General features: G+C 42.3%; 1 protein-coding gene and 1 long non-coding RNA gene across 3 annotated transcripts; both read left to right on the top strand.

The window, feature by feature from the left end:
• Nucleotides 1–717: 717 nt before the first annotated feature.
• Nucleotides 718–5,438, top strand: LOC146509497 (uncharacterized). Of its 2 annotated transcripts, XM_085175396.1 has the most exons (4): nucleotides 718–974; nucleotides 1,074–1,136; nucleotides 1,239–1,301; nucleotides 1,413–5,438. In XM_085175396.1, the coding sequence occupies exon 4, from the start codon at nucleotides 1,959–1,961 to the stop codon at nucleotides 5,421–5,423; it is 3,465 nt and encodes a 1,154-aa protein (XP_085031522.1). In that variant the 5' UTR covers nucleotides 718–974; nucleotides 1,074–1,136; nucleotides 1,239–1,301; nucleotides 1,413–1,958; the 3' UTR covers nucleotides 5,424–5,438. The 2 variants fall into 2 exon arrangements, with proteins under 2 accessions (XP_085031522.1, XP_085031521.1); XM_085175395.1 differs by having other exon boundaries at nucleotides 718–1,136.
• A 7,944-nt stretch (nucleotides 5,439–13,382) lies between these two features.
• LOC146509496 (uncharacterized) lies at nucleotides 13,383–21,697 on the top strand. The gene is made up of 2 exons (XR_014876465.1): nucleotides 13,383–17,692; nucleotides 17,772–21,697. It is a non-coding gene; the product is annotated as an uncharacterized LOC146509496 (long non-coding RNA).
• Nucleotides 21,698–23,925: the final 2,228 nt, after the last annotated feature.

Here is a 23,925-nt window from a genome sequence, read left to right as displayed (position 1 = left end):
GATTGTTTTCTCATTCTCTTGTTGTGATGATAGTAGTAATACACTTGCACTTTTTTTGCCCCCCCCACCCCCCCACCCCCACCCCACCCCACCCCACACCTCCCACCCCTTCCCACCTAGACAAATGGTAGGGGGGTGTAGTAAGGTTGTTGGCGGGAAACAGGACCTCCAGAGCAGGTGTCTTTTGTCTCTTCGAGAACTCTGGGAAGTAGCAAGGGAGTGTTAACCTTAAGGTGTGAAACAGGTGTGTACTGAGGCTAGACTAATTTTATAAATCTGACAATATCTCAGCTTGCTGCGATGCATGCAATTTATTTTAAAAACGGCACAAGTGGGAATTTCTTCTGAATGGGTAATGTCGGCATGTTCACAAGCGTTTTATTTAATCAATCCCCCTAGTTTTAATTTAACTAGTTTTTTCACACATCTACTGGGTTTCTTTCCAGGGTTGATGCGATCATTTTATTTAAAAATCGGGATTTCGCAATGTTGAACTAAGAATGAGACAAAGCCGCCTAGGCAAATGGTAGGGGGGTGTAGTAAGGATGTTGGCGGGAAACAGGAACGTCAGAGGACCCCACATTCATCTATTGGAGGACTCTGGGAAGTAGCATGGGAGTGTGAACCTTAAGGTGTGAAACAGCTGTGTACTGGCATTGTTCCTGGAGATGGTATTTAATTGAGAACCAGGCTAGGCTCAGGGTGAACTCTGCATTTGTCGCGACAACACCATTTTCTTTGAGATCATCAAAACTAACATCGTTCTTTATAACATGGACATCTTAAACGGTAAGTAAAACAAAACCTATTATTGTATTTTTAAAAGTGTTATGTTAACATATTATAGGATATTCAAACTATCTTTTTCCTAAAACAAAAGCTTAATTTTCAGGAGTTCGGGAGAATGGCACAGCACCCTTTTCTTTAGAAACGGGGGCTTTTACAGATGGAACAACATCTCTAACAGGCACAAGGTGTGTACAGAATTACGCGATTTTTAATCGTATGTATGTTTTAAGCTTGCGATTGTTTTAAATTATATAATAACAGAGTTTTTCTTTGATTTGTTCCAGGGTTAACAAACTGAGCAGGAAAACATTCAGACACCGTGACCACAGAGCCCATCCTTACAAAAGGTATGTATACAACGGGGTGTATAATTGTGTATTTTAAAAAAAAACAGCAAATGGGTTTAAACAATTCCAAATGTTCTAAAACCGACCGTTTTACACATACAGAGCCACGCCAGAGAACCTTATGTGCGGAGAACCAGGGCCGTCGGGAATAACGCACACTACAAGGTAAGCATAGGTATATATAAATTAGATAAAAAGAGATAGAGAGGGAGACACGCTTATTCTGTTTGAAATGGGTACATGTATAAATGTTTTAACACATATCTATCTTCACAGACTGCAGCACAGTACCCCTCCTCATAATGATCAGGACACCGTACTCCAGACGTTTTTGGAATGTTTAAACAGTATCGACCTCCCAGAACAACAAAAACCTGGAGCTTTGTGCAACAGTGGAGAGTCAGAAGCGATCTTCATCAGCGGTCCTGCAACACCCCCGAGTGAGTGCTTGCCTCGTGATTTCTCTGATGTTTTTGAGTACAGTATATCAGATTTCGATCTTGTTCATATACCCACCACACCAGAATGTGTCAGAAATAGCATTGATTCACACATAGATTTTGAAGACGACGGTATAACAGACTCTCAAATATCAGCGGCGTATGATGCTTACATGAAGGTTTCAGACGCTCAACCTGTTGAACAGAGTCATATAGCTTCATTAGTTGATAAATTCTGTTTGATTGAAGCTAGACTCAATCAATACCACCAAGAAGCACAGGTACAAAGGCAACAGTTTACCAAATTCATAAAAAAAGTGTGTAGTACATTAGACATCATCTGCAGCAAAATTTCAAGTCCCTGACTTTTAAAATCCAGACCATGGACCCTCCAAATAAATTATTTAAACATAATAACGGAACCTCCACTCCTGTTAGATGTTTTGACTTAGAGACTTTTATGCAGTGGGCTGAAGAAACAGATAACAAATTAGACGATATTATAGCTAGACTTAATAGTGTGCCTGCATCAGCCTCATCTGATACACATCCTCGTCAGACTGTTCCTACGCCTGCTATTGCTGATGGGTCTATTGTTGTTGTTAATAATAGTGATAGTACATCAGGTGTTGCTCGGACCACTGTTGTTACTGATGCTAACCGTATTGCTGCTGCTGCTGCTGTTATTGAGTCTGTTACCGCTTCTACTAGTACTACAGACACACATGCGTGTCCGGGCACTGCTGCAACACCACACACCCCCTCAGTCATTGTAAATTTCTCACAAAGTGATACTATCGTGATTGAGCCCGTTGTGCAATCTGGATCTGGCAGGCGCTCCCAGCCACACATTAGAGAGATACCTAATTTTAATGCTCGCGAATTGCGTGAGCGCCTTGATTTTAGGGGTATAAGTCTTGATCATCCAGAACAAGTACCTGCGCGAGTGCGCGAGTGCTTAGCCAATGTGGTAGACCGAGCTGTGGCTGGATCTCAACAGGGCAGTGTTCTAAACGTGGTCCTGCGTGGCCCCTCGCTGGCTTCAGATGTTCAGGCTGTTTTAAACGCTGATGATCGGTATGATCCGGAGCTGTTTCTCGATCGAATTGCACAAGTTATGCAGAGTAATGATGAATCTATCGGTGATGATGAATTAGAGTTTATTGTCACGGTAGCTCAGAACAGTAGTGGTGGGGCTCGCTTAAGACTGGCACAAATCCCTTATGATGAGATTCTCTCAAAGAAAGGCAGACATTTATACACACCAAACAACACACACAACAATTTGTGCTTCTCCCTATGTATAGCACATTCATTAAACTCATCAGCCTCTGAGCTAGAAAAACTCGCTACAGCTAAACGGATGCATGCTGAAGTAGGTCTATGCGACACACAGCAAGTATCATTCACCGATGTCAGTAAATTTGAGCAGCACTTCAACATTAAGATTGTAATCTATTACCACACAGAAGGGCGTAAACGCCTGGAATGTTTTTTCACACATGAAGAGCCAAACACAAACACGTTGATGATGTATCTCCATAATCAACATTACCACATGATTTTAAACCCGACCGCTTTTCTTGGTGCATCCTATGTGTGTAATTTCTGTTACAGTACATATAATACAGCATTACACCATAGCTGTAAACATAGATGTAACACATGTTATACACTCTGTCAACACCACAGGGGTCCCACAGTGAAATGCAGCGACTGTAACCGCATCTGCAAATCACAACACTGTTACCAGCAACACAAATTACCTGAATTAAAACACAACATGATCCCCTGTGATAATATGAAACATTGCATGCACTGTGGCACCACATATAGAGAATCCAAGAAATCGCCACACAGATGTGCCCAGCCTAGATGCGAGCACTGCCTCGAGCCTAAATTACCCGGAGACTCCGACCATCAGTGTTTCATACAGCCTGTTGAAAAACAGAAGCCTACCGACAAATACATTTTATATGATTTCGAGACTAGGTACCACAACGGTAAACACGAGGCTAACTTTGTGTGTGCGTCTGATCTGAAGGGCAATAAGTTCACATTTAACACATTAAAGTGTGTGGAGGCGTTTGTGCAACATTACAGACGCCCAAGGTTTCGTGGGTACACTTTCATAGCACATAATGCATCTGGCTTTGACAACTACATACTCCTCGAGTACTTTGTCAGACAGTGCATAACACCTAGTGTCATAATGAGCGGCAGCCGTGTGATTTTGATGTATGACAGGGACTATGACCAGCGATGGATTGATTCGTTCAGCTTTTTGCCCATGGGCCTTGCCAAAATACCCTCTGCTTTAGGTTTTCAAGACCTGCAGAAGGGCCATTTCCCACACAGGTTTAATACGAGGGATAATGAGCATTATGTGGGCCCGTACCCAGACCCCTCCTTCTACGGCTATGAGTACATGTCTGAAAGCGATAAGGTGCGATTCATGGAATGGTACCAGGTTGCCTCACAGAATCCCTTTGATTTTCAGGCTGAACTCAGGCGTTACTGTGTTAACGATGTTGATGTCCTGCGTAAAGCATGCAGCATTTATCGTGACACGTTACTGGGTTGTACACAAGTTGATCCATTCATGTATACCACCTTGGCTGCATTTAGTATGGGTGTGTATAAAACGCTGTTTCTGCCTAGAGACACGCTCGCTCTCACGTATGACGGGGCATACGTTGAGCAGAATAAGACGTTTTCTAACGTCTCTATCGAATGGCTTCAATACGTGTCCCACACCACCAACAAAGTGGTAAAACATGCTCTCAGAGGAGGCGAACAGAGGGTTGGACCGTATTTTGTGGACGGTTTTGACCCCACAAGTAATACAGCTTATGAATTTGCAGGATGTTTTCACCACGGCTGTGTTAAATGTTACCCCGAGAGTGAAGTTAATCCTGTCAGCAAAGCATCCTATGGACTGCTGCATCGCATGTTTTGTGACAAAGTTGATGCACTGAGATCACAACACAGTGTGAGCGTAATAGTGATGTGGGAATGTGAATGGGCTGCCTTGAAGCAGACAGACCCTGCAGTTGTGGCTTTCATGCACACATACAGAAAGCCAGAACGCATGAATCCCCGAGACGCCCTTTTTGGAGGTCGCACAAATGCTATAAAGCTGTACCACAAGACTGGTTGTGATGAAAAAATATTTTACTACGACTTCACCAGTCTCTATCCCACAGTGCAGTCTAAAAAAGACTATCCTGTAGGACACCCTCAAGTCATTTACACCAACTTTGACAAGCTAGAAAATTATTTTGGCTTTGTTAAATGCACAGTGCTCCCCCCTAAGGGTCTTTTTCACCCCGTCCTTCCCTACAGGTGCCACGGAAAACTGATGTTTCCACTCTGCAGCATGTGTGCTGAAGACCAAAACCAGCATACTGCATGTGGGCACAGGGACAGTGAGCGGGTGTTGAAAGGCACATGGGTCTCATTTGAGCTTGAAAAAGCTGTTGAGAAGGGATACAGGGTTCTTGCTATTGATGAGGTGTGGCATTTCCCCAATAAGACCGACACATTGTTTAAAGACTATGTGAAAGCCTTCCTAAAACTCAAACAGGAGGCCTCGGGGTATCCTGAACACGTCAAGACACCTGACGAACAGAAGAAGTACATAGACGAGTATTATGAGAAGGAGGGAATAATGCTAGACCCATCCAAGATTTGTGTAAATAAAGCTGTTCGTAACTGTAACAAGCTGTTGCTAAACTCGTTATGGGGTCGTTTCAGCATGAGGTCAAATATGGCGTCATCTGAGCTCATTACAGACCCTTCCAGATTTAGCCAACTAATGTTTAGCGACCAGTACGACGTGCGTTAGTTTTGTTTCATCTCTGACGACGTCGCAATGGTGCAGTGGCGGCATGCTGATGGTAGAGCTTCCCGTGTGAAGGACGTTAATGTCTTTGTCGGGCCATGACCACTGCACACGCCAGACTCATGCTGTATGATTTGCTAGACAACTTGCAGCAGCGCGTGCTGTATTGTGACACGGACAGTGTCATTTTCACGGCACGCCCTGGCGAGTGGATGCCTCCTCTAGGTCCGTTTCTGGGGGATCTCACAAGCGAATTAGACTGTGGAGAGGGTGGTGTGGAGGATTACATAGCGGAATTTGTTTCCGGTGGGCCAAAATGCTACGCGTATCACACATCGCTGGGCAAGACCCAGGTCAAATGTAAAGGCGTGACACTGAACGCACTAAACTCAAAAGTTGTCACCCACGAATCCTTGAAAGGTTTAGTCCACAAGTTTGTAACCAACCAGACATCAGACGCACACCTAGTTGCCGTGTCTGATAGCATCAGACGCGATAAAAAGAAGCTTCATTTGAAGAATAAAACCATTGTGAAAAAAGTTAAAGTTGTTTACAATAAGCGCTGTGTGCTCCCAGATTATACAACCGTACCTTATGGATTTTAAATTAGACCAGGGGTTTGACGCCCGGTTGCAGCACCCGTTCAGTATGGTGGTCAGCGGTCCCAGTAACTGCGGCAAGACTTTTTTTGTTAAAAGCATAATTGAAAATTCTTCCAGGATTATATCATGCAGCATTGACAATATTGTATATATATACTCATGCTGGCAGCCATTATATGACCAGCTTCTTAAGATAAGAGACATAAACTTTGTTAACGGTATACCTGAATCTCTTGCTGATGACACCCTTCTTCCTGCAGAAAAGAACAATTTGTTAATTATAGACGATGTAATGAACGATGCAGCTAACAATTTAGAAGTACAAAATGTGTTCACAAAGTATGTGCATCATAGGAATTTGAGTTGTATATATCTAGTTCAGAATTTGTTTATTCAAGGAAAATCCAGTAGAACCATTTCCTTGAACACTAACTATCTAATATTGTTTAAAAATCCGAGAGATAAATATCAGGTTATGCTTTTAGGTAGGCAAATGTTTCCGGGTAATACTAAATATTTTATAGAAGCGTTTAATGATGCCACATCCACAACATACGGGTATCTTTTAATAGACTATAAAGCTAAGACCCCGGACTATTTAAGACTCAGAACAAATTTACTATCAGAGCGTCCGGTTGTTTACATTCCAAAACAAAAATCAGCAAAGAGGTGAAAGGATGTCATCACGCATGCGGAGGAATCTGTCTCTGTTGGAGATGATATACAGGGCTCCTCCTACTCTACGCAGAGTTATTATTAGTAATTCAAACTTAGATTTTATCAATGCGCTGTGTGAGATAGCCTTTAATGTATTGCATGGTAACATACCACTGACCAATCAGCAGTACAAACAGCTGAAAAAGAAAAAATCAATAATCAGACTGATTGCAGACAAAAAAATAAAAACTTTGAAAAAGAGAAAGACAATCAACCAATCTGGAGGGTTTTTACTGCCGCTATTAGGGGCTGCAATCCCTTTCATAACCAGTCTGATAGCAAACAGGTGAAAATGGAACATGTGCAAAAGATGTTTTTGGTACCCCAACACCAGTTGGACTTAATAAAGCAACAGCAGCAGCAGCAGCAGCAAACAGGCAGCATCAGACAACAGTCTCAGAACGAGTTGGACAAGGAGATGTTACAAGTGTTACAAGATTCTGACATAGATGTGTATGAGAAGGCTAAAAAATACAGCGATATTCTCCAAAGATACCTTACCCTTGTGAGACAAGGTGCCCGTGAAAAGAATGTATTGTCTTTATCATTACCTGAACAATTTAACAGGGATGTGCAACCCCAGTCGACGGACACATCGCCTGTTCATGGTGATGCAGGGGTGAGGGATCTTGTTGCGGAGAATGTTTTAACACACATACCTAAAAGGAGTAGGAGGAATGCAGAACTTATTCTATCAGCGGTGAGCCGTTCGCCACACTTGATCTCTTACAACGACAAAGGCGAAATTGTTGTTGATAAACACACCATCCCTGGTTCACACATTTATGATCTAATTAAAGGCGTCACAACCACACACACACCCTCTGAGGGTTTGAGACCTATCGGCTAAACGTACCGTTATCAGCCATATCTAACACAGGCATACGTAAGACCGTCGCCATGTATAAAACCGATCACACACTGTCTGAAGACCCTGGTTTTTTAAAACACACACCAAAAAAGATCACCCCTGGTGGACCGCTGCGACATAGTACACTAAAAAAAATAAAGAATAAAAAAAACAAATTAAAGGGGGGTCCTGTAGAGTGGTTGGATTTTTGAATTCAGGTTTTTTCTTATTGCACCTGAAATTGTTTTTCTGCTAAAAATATTTGCTGTTTGGTGTTTTTCTACTGTAATGTTTTTTTTTCACTTATTGCTGCTAAATTGTTTTGTTTTGTTTTATTTTATTACTGTTAAATATATTATGTCTTTATTACTGTTAAATATATGTTTTTCTTTTTTATTACTGGTTAATGTTTGATTTCTTTTATTTATGTTTAAACAATGTATGTTGTAAATCTATATATTTATATACGAGATTTGATAATAAATACCATTGACTCGATTATCATGCTCTCATGTTGTTTTTATTATTCTCATTAGTACATGTCAGTATCCGCATTGCACACACGCGTAATCACTGCATACAGCAACAGGTTGTATGTTGTTGACAAATCGACACACCATAGCATCATTACAAATTAAATCAGACCCATACATGTTAAGCAGACGCTCATAAGATACACCATTTTGCACATGATATAAAAAAAATACACAATGTTGACCGCATGTGATGGAGAAGTCGTTCTGCACTTGTTTTCCTGAATATAAAACAGTGGAACAGTTTTTTAGAAGAAACATCTTTATTGCTGGGGGAAAACTGTCTAACGAGTGACCAAAACTATCAAAAAAATAACCGCGTCTGTCTCTCGAAATATAAACAGCAAGCCAATGTTCCCCGGGCATCGTAGAAGGGTGGGTGTTTACAATACCCATAGCAGGGAGTCTTTGAAGCCGTTCAGTGGTTAGCTGATCATAGGCTAACACGCCTAGGAAATGTGTGTTTTTATTGATAATGCTGCCGATCACGGCTGATAGTTCTATAGTGTTCATGACCGTTTTTGTCTCAATAGTAGTCCAAGAGCACCTGTCTCATGTTAGATATTTCAATGACTGAATCAAATACCGAATAACACAAGAGGTTCATTGTACGGGGTAGTGGATTTCTGAAACGGGTTTCCAATCTCACGTTCCCAGTTTTAATTAACGACACATTCCCTGAATGTCCTTCGTCAGCTTCCAGATTGAAACAGAATAAAGTGTAGCCGTTACCAAAGTCAGCACGTGTAATAGCTAAGGATCTGTCCTTTAAATGTCTTCCTGTGGTTTGTATCAGCTGGTAAAATTCTCTGGTATAGTGTTTTCTCTGGAAATTGGGCTGGAATGGTTTAGCAGGATAAGCCTGACTATCAGCATATAAAGACATAAATTCTATATCGCAGTTTTCAAAATGAAATGGATTACGCTGGTAGGAGCCAGTGTATGCTTCATTGTCTATAAATGCAATGATCACAAATTTAGGTATCCTACCCATAAATAAATTGTCATTTGTTGATATTCTAGCCCCTGCAGGTATGGAGAAGGTCTTTAAAGACACTCTGTCTACCGTGTATTTTGCGTTTGCATGGTGCAATGCCTTGCTGTGTGCAAGTCTGACGGTCGGTGATACACTAACTTTCTTGACAAAGAGACTGGCTGAGACAATTTTAACTCTGTATGCATTGGCATCCGCTGTCATGAGAGCAAATTCGTCTTTAGAGTGCACAAATTTCAGTGACAGGTCGATTCCATTAAGTAACAGTTTTTCTTGAAAAAACAGGTCTGCATGTACTGGTGCAATCAATTCAACAATACTGCTATTTGCTGTGTAGCCACCTCTGGTCACCAGGCCCTGGTTCTCTCCTTCTATAGATGTGTCATTCATGTGTGATGATGTATCCTTACAGAATAACCCGGTGCTGAACTGTGTGTCTAAAGTGTCCTTATTATAATTGATAAGACATTCTATCACACCTCTGTATGGATATGTGTTGGATGATTGACTAATGAGCCGGTCTCCCAAATTAACGTCAACTTGACTAAATATGCTGCATCCAGGATAATTAATAAATCCTACATTAGCGTCCCTAGCCAGGTTTGAGCCATCAGCGTTTGTGATTCTCACACGTGTGTAGATATATGAGTCATTTAGATCCAGGTAATCTTCACCGGACGATGAGATGTAAAACTTGATCGGCCCTCCATCAGTGATTGCAGATACAGGTGGGATTTCGATAAATGTACTTTTCTCAATGCTAGTCTGTGTGTAGGGAACAGTAAACAGGTCCAGCTCTGTTTTTACACATTCTCCAGAATGACTGTGTAACAGTGCCATTTAGAATATGTCAAACGCTGCAGTTTTAGAACGACTGGTTCTGGGTCTTTTCACTCTGCGTGGCGGTGTCCGTTTGCTAGCTCTCCTACTAGGTTTTGTGGTTTTACGCTTTTTAGACAACGGCTGCCCTGGGGGTGGGGTCTTAGATGGTCTGGGCGTATACACATTCAATCCGCTACCGTCCTGCTTAGTGGTTGAGGGTCTGGTTATGTTGGTTATGACATCAGACACTATGCCCGATGCGGCTGTTTTTAGGTGTGGTTTGACTATGCTAACTCCTTTTTTAAACAGTGGTACAGCAAATCTAAACAAGCTGCGGAACAACCCACCCAGCCCTGACCCATATTGCGTACTGGTCCCAACATACCCTCCGAGCTCTCCACCAGCCTGTGATAAGTAGTATTTTACATATTTTGAGTCATCAGTGTTGTAGACGGCCATCCTTTTTTTCAAAAATGGTGGGTTATCGGTCGGAAGTGTAACTTGACAAACACCTTGCCGTATAAAAAGGGTATGTGTTGATTTCGATCGTCTTTCAAATCAATTTCTATGTCGTCGATCAATGTCTTTGACACAGGTGTGTAGTGTGGGCTGTCAAATTGTAGAATAGGCAAGCGGCGGTCATCGTCCGTGATATTTATAGCTCTTAATAGCCTCGCGTGGGCGTCACCCACAAGCTGGTAATCAACGATATCTGCATAAATAAAGATGTTATATTTTCCCCCGTATATGTCTGCGGGGTGCGGGGCATATGTGTTTTTATAATGAAGTACAAACGGCTCTCCTGTTTCGAATCCTAGGATTTCCGCCAGTCTCCCTCTAAATGTGAGAATAGTCCCCCTAGGTCCCATAACACAGGCATGGTTAGTAACTGTGTTGTATTGCATTTTAAGGTCTCCAGTGGTTTGGTACTGCTGACATTTAAAATTAAATTATTTTATTATCTGTTCCACAGATGCATAATGACCCACAGACAGTTCAATCATGGTTACGGCGATGGTTCCATCTTTGACTGGGTCATGAATTTCCACTTGCGAATCTGATTGTGGAAAAGACATCCATATGCGCGGGTACTGTATCTCTATAACAGCAACCTCATACAGCTGATCCAAAACGATAGGTTTTGCTAGCTTTGTTCTAAAATTAGATATCTTATTACCCGGGTAAACATGCGCCGAAGCATTCGAGAAGAGGCTTACATAGAAGCCTGCATTGTTGTTGTTCTTTTTATTCATGCTTTCTCCGTCTATGCTCAGTGTTGAATGAATGTGTGTAGAGCTGCGTCATCTGAGTTAATTACGCCTCAACGATGTCTTTCTCTGGAATCCACGAATTAAAGCTGTCGGGCCATCCTAGCCATTTCACTAGCACATGCTTTTTCCGACCCACTTTTTTTCTAGCCAATATGTTTTCAATTTTAAATGTTTTGTTTTCATCAACAACCACACGTTGTATCTCAGGCTCATAAAATGACCCTTTCAATACCTCTCCTGCTAGATCCGCTAGTCTGTACACTGGGGGCTGTCTCCCTATACGTTCCTTGACTGTGAAAATCTCATCGGTGTAGGTCTGCTCGTATCCTTTTCGAAACTTTCCTCTCAGTTTTGATATTCGTACAGTGTCGCCAATATTAAATTTAAAGCACAGTTCCCTCTGAGGCCTCGTTTTGTACAGCGCGTTAAAGACCGACTTCTCATTATCCTTATTCACCTCTGCCGGAGCCATTTGGATAGATCTGTGATAAGCATTGTTATATGCTTGTGTGAGATCTGGTATGACATCTACATATCTCCGGGAGTTGGCTGATGTTAAGTACTTCCACATTCTACCCTTGAAGCTACGATTGAATCTCTCGACAATACTGCATTTAACCTCGCTAGCTGTTGAGAAATGCTTGATATTATATCGCTTCATTAGCTGTTTAAAGGTTGTATTATAAAACTCTTTGCCTTCATCTGTTTGTAGTTTCACAGGGATCCTACCCTCACTAAGTATATCCTCAAAAGCAGCTGATACAACATTCGCTGTCTTGTTTGTTAGGCATCTAACCCATGCGTATTTTGAGAATACATCTATACATGTTAGCAGATATCTCACATTATCATTATCTGCCGCATATTCACACATGTCAACCAGATCGGCTTGAAACTGTTTGTCGACCCCTGTCACCAATACTCTATTTCTGGGGAAATGGATCCTCACAGGTTTATGGAGTGTGTAAGTGTCGTCTTGTTCTAAATAATGTTTGACCTGAGATATTGGAGGTGTTACACCTGATGCCTCCCCTGCCGCTATACGTAGCTTATTTAAACTGGCCAACCCCGCAGGATGGGCTGGATCATGATATATTTTATGCAATGTGCTTTCCATGACTGTGCAAACCACAAATGACTAAGAAGTTGGTGTTAACACGTCTTTTTATTTAATTTTCACACAGACACAATCACACACAATGGATACTTGAACAGCACACATTAAACCAGGTGTCTCCCACCCCAGTAGTTTCCAATCATGCGGAGCATGGCTGGTTTAACACGTCGGGCGCAAGTACTTGCTTCTAGCAGGTCCACAATGTTGTCATTAATGGCGCATACTATATTTCGCTCTGATCTCAGTTCACACATGAGGTGCTCTGCAACTCTGCGGATTTGTGTTCCAGTCCCATCTGTGGTGTTTGAGCGTACAAACAGCCGGATGGCTGGGATGAATCGGTCAGTCTTGAGCCTTATCATCACATCGTCATAGTAGGTGTCGAAGAAATACTCAGACAATTCCTGCAAGCAGCTGTGTTGCACCTGACTGGGGTGGCCTGTTTGGCATCCGTAACATGTCTCTTGTAGAAACTCATTCAGCGCCAACATCAACAGGTGGAGAGTTGCGAGTTTGATGTCGATTACAGTTTCCTCCCACAGGTCTGATATGAGGGGGTCCTGCGAGCATGATGGTGAGGGTGGTGGGGTCTGGGGGGTCGGGATTAGCAGCCCTATTGATGGTGACTCTGACAGGTCCCACGACGGCGTGTCATGCTCTGTAAAATGAAAACCACAAGCTCTTAATTTGTCACATAGATACACACGCAACCCCACACACACCCCGCACATTAAACCTACCCGTTTATTGTTTAGTTGTCGGAAGGTCTTATGATTTTAGGTTTGCACAGGGTAGCAGGCAAACCAGTCTTCGGACAACTCGCCAGATCGTCAAAAACAAGGCGTTTTCTAATACTCTCGTACGCAGTGTTGAGTCTGTCCCTCTTGATCACGTCGTCAATCTGGCTAAACAGACGCGACAAACCTCTCCAGTCGCACCACTGTATAAAAAACAAGTCCTTAAACCATCTTGTGCGCTCTTCAAGGTTTAGAGGGGTTAGAGCAAAAAAAGTGCCATTGTATTACTACTGATGATGTTTATTATTAGATGTTCATGTTTCTGTTTATCCATGTTTTAGGAATTGTGGTTTCATGTATTGTTTGAGTTTCATGTATTATTTTCTGTCCGCCCCTCTGTGTCGAGTCTGTGTCTTTGAGTAGTGTTTCATGTTTCCTGTTTTATTGTGAAAGTCTTTGTCTTAGGTTAGTGTGTGCAACTTTGTTCCCCCTGTCTCGTTAGCCCTGATATCTCCCAGCTGTGTCTCCCTCCTGTTGCCCATTCCCTCATTACTACCCTGTGTATATAAGCCCTGTGTTTTCCCGTGCTCGGTGTCGCGTCGTACCATCAGATTATGCCTGTGTGTTTTTGTGTCAGTTTATGTTCAGTACCATTGCTCAGTTTCATCTTTTGTTTTATGACAGCAATAAAGCTGAGGTTTGAGTTACAGTTCAGTGTCTGAGTCCTACGTTTGTATCCTCCTCTCCGCCTGCCCGCACACAGAGCCCTGACACCAATACAACAAACACCTGGTAAGAGTACTGGAAATTAGGGAGGCCTAAACCCCCAACTGGCTTGGGCCTTTGAAGAATAGATTTCTTCAATTTGGGATGTTTACCATTCCAAATAAATGAAGTGATTAGTGAGGCATTGAAAAACATATAAGAATTTTGGAAGTAGCATCATTTTCACTGAGTTAATCCTACTTATTAAAGATAAAGATAATGGAGACCATCTGGACAGCATATGCTTGCACTGTTCCAGCAGGGGGAGGAGATTCTTCTTAAACAAACAATTAAATTGCTTCGTGACACATATCCCAAGGTAATCAAAGTGATCTGTTATCACTAATATTTTAAAGGGAACATTTACCAAATCCAGATCTCGAGCCCTCTCGTTAATCAAAAACAGTTCACTCTTATTCATATTAATTTTGTACCCAGAGAGCTGACTAAAACCATTCAGTATATTAAGTAAGCGGGTTGGAAAGAAATAGAAGAAGGTCATCGGCATACAGTGAAACTCTATGCTCAATCCCTCCCCTCCAACTATCGCGGACTGCAATTGCTAATGGCTCAATTGCAAGGGCAAAAAGCAAAGGGCTTAAAGGGCAGTCCTGCCTCGTTCCGTGGTGGAGCCTAAAATGGTCAGAGTAGCGACAGTTAGTTACCACTGAAGCCGTGGGGCTTGTGTAAAGAAGTTTGATCCATGAGCAAAATAAGGGGCCCATTCCACACTTTTCTAAAGTAAAAAGCAAATATTCCCACTCCACCCTATCAAATGTTTTTTTTTCTGTATCCATAGCCATAAGGCATTCAGGCACAACGTGGCTGGGGGCATAGATAATATTTAAAAGTCGCTGTATTAGGGATGCACCGATACCGATACTGGTATCGGGTATTGGGGCCGATACTGTAAAATGTGTGTGTACTCATACTCGTAAAAGTTAACCGATACCATGAACTGATACTAACTTATTTCATTAATCAGAGGGTGGCTTGTCATTTCTGTTGTAGTTTTTTAGATTGGTCACGAGGGGGACATCCCGCACTAAACAGGCACAGGGTTAGGTGAGTGAGACTGGCGGCTCCAGATAAAAAAGAGAAACTGGAGGCTGCTGTAGCTAAACAAAATGTCAGCAGTGTGGACCAGAACAGCCAACTTTAACTCAGGTTTTGGAAAAGCGATAAAAAATGTCAAGAGAAAATCCACGGGCAGTTAAAATAACAGAGGCTCTGACTCATTTTATTGCTCTGGATGACCAGCCAATGCCGGCCGTGGAAAACATAGGATTGCACCGTCTTCTCAGCATACTCGAGCCGCGATATGAAATTCCCAACCGCCCATACATCAGGGAGATAATGGTGCCAAAACTTTCTGAAGAGGTAAAGACAAGCAGTGTGTGCGCAATGTCAGTCCTCGGTTTAACGGCACAGTAGACTGATGATCCACGGGCAGATGAGGAGTTCGTCAATGGCAAATACTTTCATTATTTTGTTTGTTAAATTACAATGTGGACACTCTGCAATAATTTAACATAAGTGCTTATTTTTCACTTGAAATTTATTTGTGGTCATTTTTATTAAGATTTTTATTTTTTATCGGCAGAGAATAAAATAAAACCTGTCTTCCAAATAATTGCATTTGTGTGTGTGTGTGGTAGAAGTATCGGTTTTTGTACTCTGTATCGGCAAGTACTCAGATCCAAGTATCGGTATCGTATCGGTTTGTAAAAATTGGTATCGTTGCATCCCTACGCCGTATGTTAAAGAAGGCGTGCTGATTTTTAATGAAGCCAGTTTGGTCGGGAGAGATTATAGCAGGAAGAATTTTTTCCAGCCTGTGCGCCAGTAGCTTAGACAGAATTTTAACATCCGTGTTTAACAGAGATATAGGCCTATAAGAAGCACAGTCAGTCGGGTCCTTGCCCTTCTTAAGTAACACTGTGATACAGGCCTGGTAGCATGGTGAAGGAAGTGCCCCAGAGTCTAGCGATTCTGTAAAAACTTTGCAAAGGAAAGGAGCCAAATCGTCCGAGAATTTTTTTATAAAAGTCTGTAGAAAATCCATCAGGACCTGGAGATTTCCCGGACTGCATAGATGCTATTGCCGCCTGAATTTACGCCTTTGAGATAGGGGCTTCCAGAGTCTGTCTGAGCTCTGGGGGGAGTGAGGGCATATCAATGGAGTCAAAGAAACCATGCAAATCTTTTACATTAACAGTAGATTCTGATGTGTCTTAGAGTAAAACAAAGAAAAAATGTAATTAATCGCCTTCTGATCCCTAGTCACCACTCCATTGCCCGCCCTCACTCCGGTTATGATTTGTTTAGCCCTAATACCATGCAGTTGGGTGGCCAAAAGCTTACCGGTCTTTCCACCATGTTCGTAAAAATCGCTCTTGTTCCTAATCAGACATCCTTCCACTTGTCGAGTGGACTTTGGTTTGTAAACTTAAGCATTCTTTATATAGCGCCGGTGATGGTGACTGAGCGTACTGCCTGTCGATGTTTAAAATCTGGTCTGAAATAAGCCTCTGCTCCCGCTGTGCACACTGTCTTTTAAATGCTTCCACTAAGATGATTTCTCCTCTCAGGAATGCCTTCAGAGCCTCCCAAACCATCCTGTTTGGCATACCAGGTGTTCTATTCTCGTTAAGAAAAATTTTAACTTTAGAAGAGATGTTAGAAACAAATTGTTCATCCGTGAGCAGCAATGGATCCAATCTCCAGAACTTTCTCACAGAGTCACAGCCCTGAAAAGCTATTTTGAGCACAAGGGGGGCATGATCAGAAGACGGTAATACTTTCATAGCTGCAGGATCTAATACTATTAATTAGCAAATTTTCAATAAAAAATAATCTATTCTAGTGTAGGTGTGGTGTACATGTGAGAAAAAATAATAATCTCTACCAGTAGGGAACAAAAACCACCAGGGATCCGTGAGACTATAATCTTCAAGGAAAGACTTGACATAAGTTGCAGATTTGTTAAGAGTAGCAGGTTTGGGGGATGAATGATCTAAAACTGCATCCAAATAAAGATTAAAATCGCCCCCCAGAATTAAAGAGTGAGTATTTAAGTCCGGGAGGTGTGAAAACAGGCGTTGAAAAAATTGATTGGCCAACGTCACAGACCTGTCGCAGAGTTTGCCAGACACTATTATAAACTGTCCGTTTTTGTCTGGCACAACAGTGGATGGAACAAATGGGATGTTCCGATTGATAAGAATAGCTGTACTCCTGGCCTTCGCTTTAAAATTAGAGTGAAACATCTGTCCTGACCAACATTTCGCCAAGTGTGAGTGATCCAAATCCTGCAAGTGACTCTTTTTCAACAAAACTACCCCGGGCTTAAATTGCTTCAGGCGTGATAAGACTCTCTTTCGCTTTTTTGGGCGGTTCAACCCCCCTCACATTCCAGCTAACAAAGGTAAGATTACCACTCATCAAGGAAGTCCCACATTTTAATGTGCAGAGTTGCCCAAGGAGGGAAGGGAGGGGATGAAAACAACAACAAAAACATGACAACCAACCCCACCCCAGAAATAAAATGCAATACAAAATAACATATCACTGTGTAAAAAAAAAAAACCTAAAACAATACCACCCACCAATATCACCCCAGCAGGTTGCATTAAAAAGCAACCGTGTAAGCCCCTGCTTTCTTCCCATACTAGTGTAATGGGAAGGCTTTAGGACCCAGGGGACACAATGGAGGGTATAAAAGCGGAAGTAGCAGCAGGTGCTCTTCATTTCCACTGACGAGCGGCTATGAACAATGGTTGTGTGAGTAGGTGAGGAGCCTAAGAAGTTTTAATTGTCTGCCACACAAACGGTTGTTTCAAACCTCTACAGCAGAGGTTCGAGGTACAGGCTGTTTTTCTTTTAGTGCTTTTTAAAAATTTGTTGAAATGTATTTGATGTTTATTGTATTTTATGTTTTTAGTAGTGATTTTAGACGATAAGCCAGGTGTGCAGCACGCACAGTTGTCTGCTGGAGGTATGTTAACTTAATATATTTGACATTAAAAAAAGTATATTTATGCACTATAATCTAATTTATATTGTATTGCCTCCTGCAGGGCAGGCTGCACATGTGAACTTGTCACTGTTTTTTTTCCTCCTCCTCCTGTTTTGTTGCATTTTTGGTTTTAGTAGGGTCACCTTTCAAAACTTTTTTTTATTTTTTTTTTTTTATGCTGGGTTTGTTTTTATTTTTACTGGGCTGGTGCAATATTAGTCGGGCAATGTGCAATCCCTGAGCTGGGCTCTTACCTTAGGGGACGTAGGTCTTTTAGAGGTGCTCTGTGTGGATTTGCATTGAATAAGTTTTAAGTGATTTTAGTGCCACCGATTATTGCCTGAACTAAAACACTTAGTGCATGCGATAAGTGTTCTGTTGGGCTCGTATTTATTTGGGGTGGATTTGTTTCTTTTAAAGCAACAAGCATCTGGGACCACCGGGGTGGAGCAAGCCCTCAGGTGATGGTTGCATTGCTGGCAGGTTGCACCAATAACACTATCTTGTGGTCGTTAGTGACCTTTTCCATTTTGATGTTTTAGGCTTTTTTTTGCAAACCCTTTGTTCTTTTAAAATAAATTTTAACATATCTGACTGATATTGACCCTCTTGTCCCGTTTATTCTGGGCTCGTTCCTGTGAGAGCTTTGGGCCTGAAAGTTTGCACAAGTAGTATAGAGGCCCTTAGCGGTTACTCGGTGGCTTTTACTCGCTACACTAGTCAAGAACTCACCGTACCAGTAGCATCATACCTGCACCATTGAACATTAGCCCCTAAACTCAAGCCAGGGTCCCAGTTTTCAGGACACGAAGAAGAGAAAGAAAAAAGAACAAGAACAAATCAGCCAAACAACGAACCAGTTTTACTTTAAAATGAACAGCAAAGAACACATTGCTATGCCAACAGCACGGCTGTATAGTGTCAGTCAGAACGAGGACACCACTTAGGCTAGTCCGACCCGTTATAGTTGTAAATTAGGGTGAGTGCTCTAACCGGCTACAGTGTCCACCTCAGGATGGAGAGCTTTGGTTTTCTTCCATGGTTTGAATGAAGCGAGAGGCCTCAACTGACTCAAATCACTGGATTTTCCCATCTGGAAGAGTAATGCGGAGTCTGGCGGGGAAGAGGAGGGAAGGTCAGAGGCCTCTCCGGTATAACTTGGCCATAACATCCTTATACTGGGCTCGCTGCTTCTGGACGTCTGTGTTGTAATCCTCATAAAACTGCAGTTTATGTCCACAGTACTCCAACGTCCCTCAGCATTTCTGTGCTTCCCTCATCAGCAGCTCCTTAATCTGGAAGCGGATAATGACCGAGCGCGGCCTCCCATCAGGGCCCGGTTTGGGCATAAGGCTACAGTGGGCTCTGTCAAGATCCGGACGGGATGGCAAAGTTTGTGCACCAAAGACCTCCACCAGCAGCTGGGAAAAGAACTCAGTTGGCCGTCGACCCGGCTCCACCGATTCCGGCAAACCCACCAGACGGATGTTCTGCCTTCTGCTTCTACTCTCTCCAGGTCGAAAAGCTTTGTTTTCCTCCTATAGTGAGTCATACTTAGCTTCGATCACCGCTAAATGCTGAACAACATCTGCCGCATTTGTTTCACGCTCACCAATATGTAGTTCTTGATTTGTAACTTCCGCTTGAATCTTGTCTAGGCTACATCGGATGTAATTAACGATAAGTTAATTACATCCGATGTAGCCTTAAAATCTGCGGCTATGGCTGTTCTGTGCTATTCGAGCAGGGCGGCAAGCGCCGGGTTCAGGGCTGCACTAGCATCCTCTGCTGCGCCAGCGTTAGCACAACTCTCGGCAGTAAGGTTTTTCTGGGTTCGTCTCCTTCCCTTGGACATTCTTCCAATGTGACACTCATAAATGACCTGAAAAAGTTCGTGTCTAACAGCAAAGTGGGGCTCAGAAAGTAAAATTTTAAACAAGTTAGGCAGGTGCTAGTGGCCGACACACCTTACTCCATTGCTGGAAAACGGAAGTCGATCTTCTTCTGCTTGTCCATCACTACTATGTCCAGTTGATAAGCCATCTCCAGTTTGTACGTCTGTATCTGAAAGTCCCACTGGATCTTAGCTTGGTCATTGTCAATCACCCTAGGAGCCATATTCCATTTTGACCTCGAGACTTCCAGGCCCTACTCAGCACCAGTGTTGGGACTAACGCGTTATTAAGTAACGCGTTACAGTAACTACGTTATTATTGTGGTAACGAGCACGGTAACTAGTTATTATGCCAAAATCAGGAACGCGTTAGTCGTTACTGGGATTTAGATAGGGTCGTTACTTCGTGTGGTGGCTATCGCGGAGCTTCCACAGATTCTGTAACATTAGCAAGTGGTGGAGGCAGCAGGTGGATGAGGGAAAGGGGACGCAGAAGGAAAAGAGACCTGAGGCGGCCGCCGGTCCAAGTGTGAACTGAACTTCAGGTAAGAAGTTATGACCTGCAGGCTATCCGAGTCAGATATAAACCAAGTTTAGGTGGCGTTTATTTTCGTTATTCTGACTTTTTCCGTACTGCGTACTAGCTAGCATGACGGAGTTTCTATACAGCTGGGTGGGTGCTATGAAGTTAATGATGTTGAACTTTATTTTGTTCATAAGTTATTAGAGTTGCCAACCGTCCCGTCTGGTATTCAGATAAAATATTACGCGTTTCTTATTGAGGTGAAAAGGAACAGTTTGTCCCGTAATTCAGCTACAATGAAAAAGACACAAAGCTGGAGTTATTCTGTGTCTTTGCTGCACAGCTGCCTCTTCTTCTTTCATTCTCTCCCCTCTCTCTCCTGTTTCTACTTCAATCATGAAAACTGATCAATGATCAGCTGATCGGCTCTCTTGTTTATTTATCGCCCACTTTGCGCCAGAAAGAGGAAACCAGCCGATGTCGCGTTAAACAACAGCAGCACGTTTAAGCTTGATCAGCAGTTGTTAGAATTTATTTAATATTAATTTCTAGTATCAGCTGATGTTTGCTGGAGCCACAGCTGCAAAAAAGCTGCTGGTCATGATGTCGGTTTGGTTATCTGGTGAGAGGGAAACATGAAGATGAAACCAGGAGACGTCCTTACTGAATCATCAGAGCTGAACAGGTGATGGAGAAACAGGTTTACCTTTTAGGTGACATGGATGAGTTGAAGGGAAGTTATGAACTGTTTCTGAGAGACAGATAACCCCAGGATCCTTTTTTAGGTAGCTGACAGCTGGTAACTGTGCAGGTGCGGATCTAGCAAAGTTTTGCCAGGGGGGCCAGGTAGGGCATTAACAGGGAGAGGTGGGCACAAAGAAATACTTTTCTTTCTTATTCTCATTTAAAATGTCTAGCTTTTAAAAAATAATTATCTGAATCTTACAACAAAGGATTGATAGATTGATGCATATATACCATCAAGACAGTGTACATCACTGTCACAACAGTGTTTGTTTTCATTCAAAGGCTTTATGATTTTTCCTATAATGGTGGGCCGGTCTCTAGTCAAAACGCCCGGGCCGATTTTTTTGTCCCAGTCCAGCCCTGTATGCAGCTCATCTGCAGTCTGGTGTTACCTACATCTTCCTATTCAGAAGGCAGAATTTCCGAGTTCTGAGTACAATCGAAAGCACCACGACTGCAGTTTTTGTGTTGGATGTAAAAGGCGCACATGACGCTGTGACGTAGGCTAGAATCATGGCAGCAGTCAATGATGGTCCAGGCGTGGGATTTCTCTCGTGGAAATATGCACATTATCTTTTCCTTTCTATTGGTAGGTGGCACAGTGCACTTGTGGCAAGTAAGCAAGCTAGAAGACTGGCAGTCTTGCTGGGTATCCAGTTATGGAAGCAACACATTAACAAGAGAATTCTGAGTAAAACCAAAGTTACTTTCCCTAGTAACTAGTTACTTTGAAAGTAACGAGTAACTCGAAGTAACGGAGTTACTTTTGATAGAAGTAACTAGTAATGTAACTAAGTTACTATTTTAAAGTAACTTACCCAACACTGCTCAGCACAGATGTTCCTGTATACTATGTCAGCCATTTGGTTATGGCATTCCATGCATGCCCTTCCTGCCAGGATCTTGCACCCTGCTATTATATGCTAGATTGTTTCAGGGACATCTTTACACAGCCTGCACCTGGGATCTTATGTGGTATTGTATACCCCAGCCTCTATGGATGTTGTGCTTAGAGCTTGTTCCTGTGCTGCCATGATTAGTGCCTCAGTGCTGTCTTTCATTTCAGCTTCGTCCAGCAACTGGTAGGTGTTAGATTTGTATTGTTGATTGTCATTTATGCTTAGAAATATCTACTCATATGTGGTTAGAGTTGTATAATCAAGGTCATGTTGGTAGAGGTTTGATCTCAGTCTGCAAAGACTTTGTGTGCATTCCAGAATGTTCTGGCATTCACACCAACATCCTGTTAGCATGGGAGAGGTCGTACCTTCTCTTATTGTTTTATGGTAGGATAAATGTAGCTATATCTGTTTTAGTCTAAGTGCCTTTTGTTTAGATGAACTGCTGGACTTCCAGACCAGCAGGTTTAGGGAAGTCGTTTATGGGGTCACACTCTGACCCACCCTCCCCCCCCCACACACACACATACTTACACAACGCACAGGCAAGGTACTCTTTGTGTGTATGTAGATGTCATATGTTAATTAACCTATGTATATTCATGTGAGCTCAATAAAAGAACAATGTTATGGGGGAGTGGACGAGAGCGACTGGGGTCAAGCGAAGGAACGGTGTTTGTCCAGTTCTCTCCCGTGCACGAGAAACATAAAGAACTTTGCCTACTCGTGTCTTGCTTTGCTGTGTAATTAAATTGTCCTTAACATTCCAGTGAATAGGTTTATGCTACAAACCTACCTATCAGTAGGACTTTGTAATATCAGCCAATTCTTATTTTTGTTGATGGTACATGCCGTTCAGAGGCCTGTCCTTCCATGTTTGTTCCTCTTCTTGCTCTTCTTCTTTCTCGGGTGTTTGGTTTTCATGTTCCAGAAACCAGTCTCATATGATTTGTGTTTTTTGATATAGTGCATCAACATGCTGGAAGCAGCCATCCTTTATGAGTATAGTCATAAAGGCATTGGCATAGTCACTGACAATACCTAAAGGTACAAAAGCCAAAAATGTACAAAGAAAATATCACACAATTCCAGCACCTGTAGTCTGAACCATGAATACAAGGCAGGATGGATCCAAGCTTTCATATTATTTATGCTAAATTCTACCCCTACCATCGGCATATTCCATCAGAAATGGAGACTCATCAGACCAGGCAACACAATTTTGGTGAGCCGCTTGCTGTTCTTTCCTGACCAAAGGCCCACCACGTGTGGTCTTTTGCTGTTGTAGCTCATCTGCTTCAAGGATTGACGTGTTTGTGCGACGATGTTCTTCTGCATACCATGGTTATAATGAATGGTTATCTGAGTTATTGTTGCCTTCCTATAAGCCTGAAGCAGTGTGGCCTCTGACCTCTAGCAAAATCAAGGCAGAGAACTGCTGTTGAAGAGAAATGGTTCATTTCTCTTCAAATGGTTCAGAAATGGTTGTGCAAGCAAATCCCAATAGATCAGCAGTTTCTGAAATATCCAAACTAGCCTGTCTGGCACCAACAACCATCTTAACCCAGCTTTTTCAAAAATATCAGGAAATGTAGTGTTTTAGACACATATATAAATGACAGAAATCTGTACAGTAAGGCGGCCTGTATGAAAGGGCACCAATGGTGAGTCATGATAAAATGACTCAGCAGATCCAACCACATGAGCTTCAGACTTAAAATTACTACAATCACCAGATACTGTATGTAGGAAATGGCATATCCATGGTAAATAAGGTAGTCACATAAACTGATCATAACTGTATCTTAATAAACCATATTAGATTAATTTAGTTGTGAAAAAACATGTACATAAAATAAAAGTTCTAATTTAAAAAACCTTTTGAAAGTATTCACTCATGCTTCTTTACTTCTTCCCTGCAACACAAAAGCAACAACCCTGCTGTCATGTCAAAGGTACTATGTAAAATGCTCTGTGTGTCTTTTCCTTGTCTACGGGGCTACCGTAGACAAGGAA

The sequence above is a fragment of the Neolamprologus multifasciatus genome, chromosome 10 (assembly GCF_963576455.1).
Source record: "Neolamprologus multifasciatus chromosome 10, fNeoMul1.2, whole genome shotgun sequence".
Classification (NCBI taxonomy): Eukaryota; Metazoa; Chordata; class Actinopteri; order Cichliformes; family Cichlidae; genus Neolamprologus; species Neolamprologus multifasciatus.
Note: the sequence above shows the minus strand (reverse complement) of the source record. Positions and strands in the feature narration are given on the sequence as shown.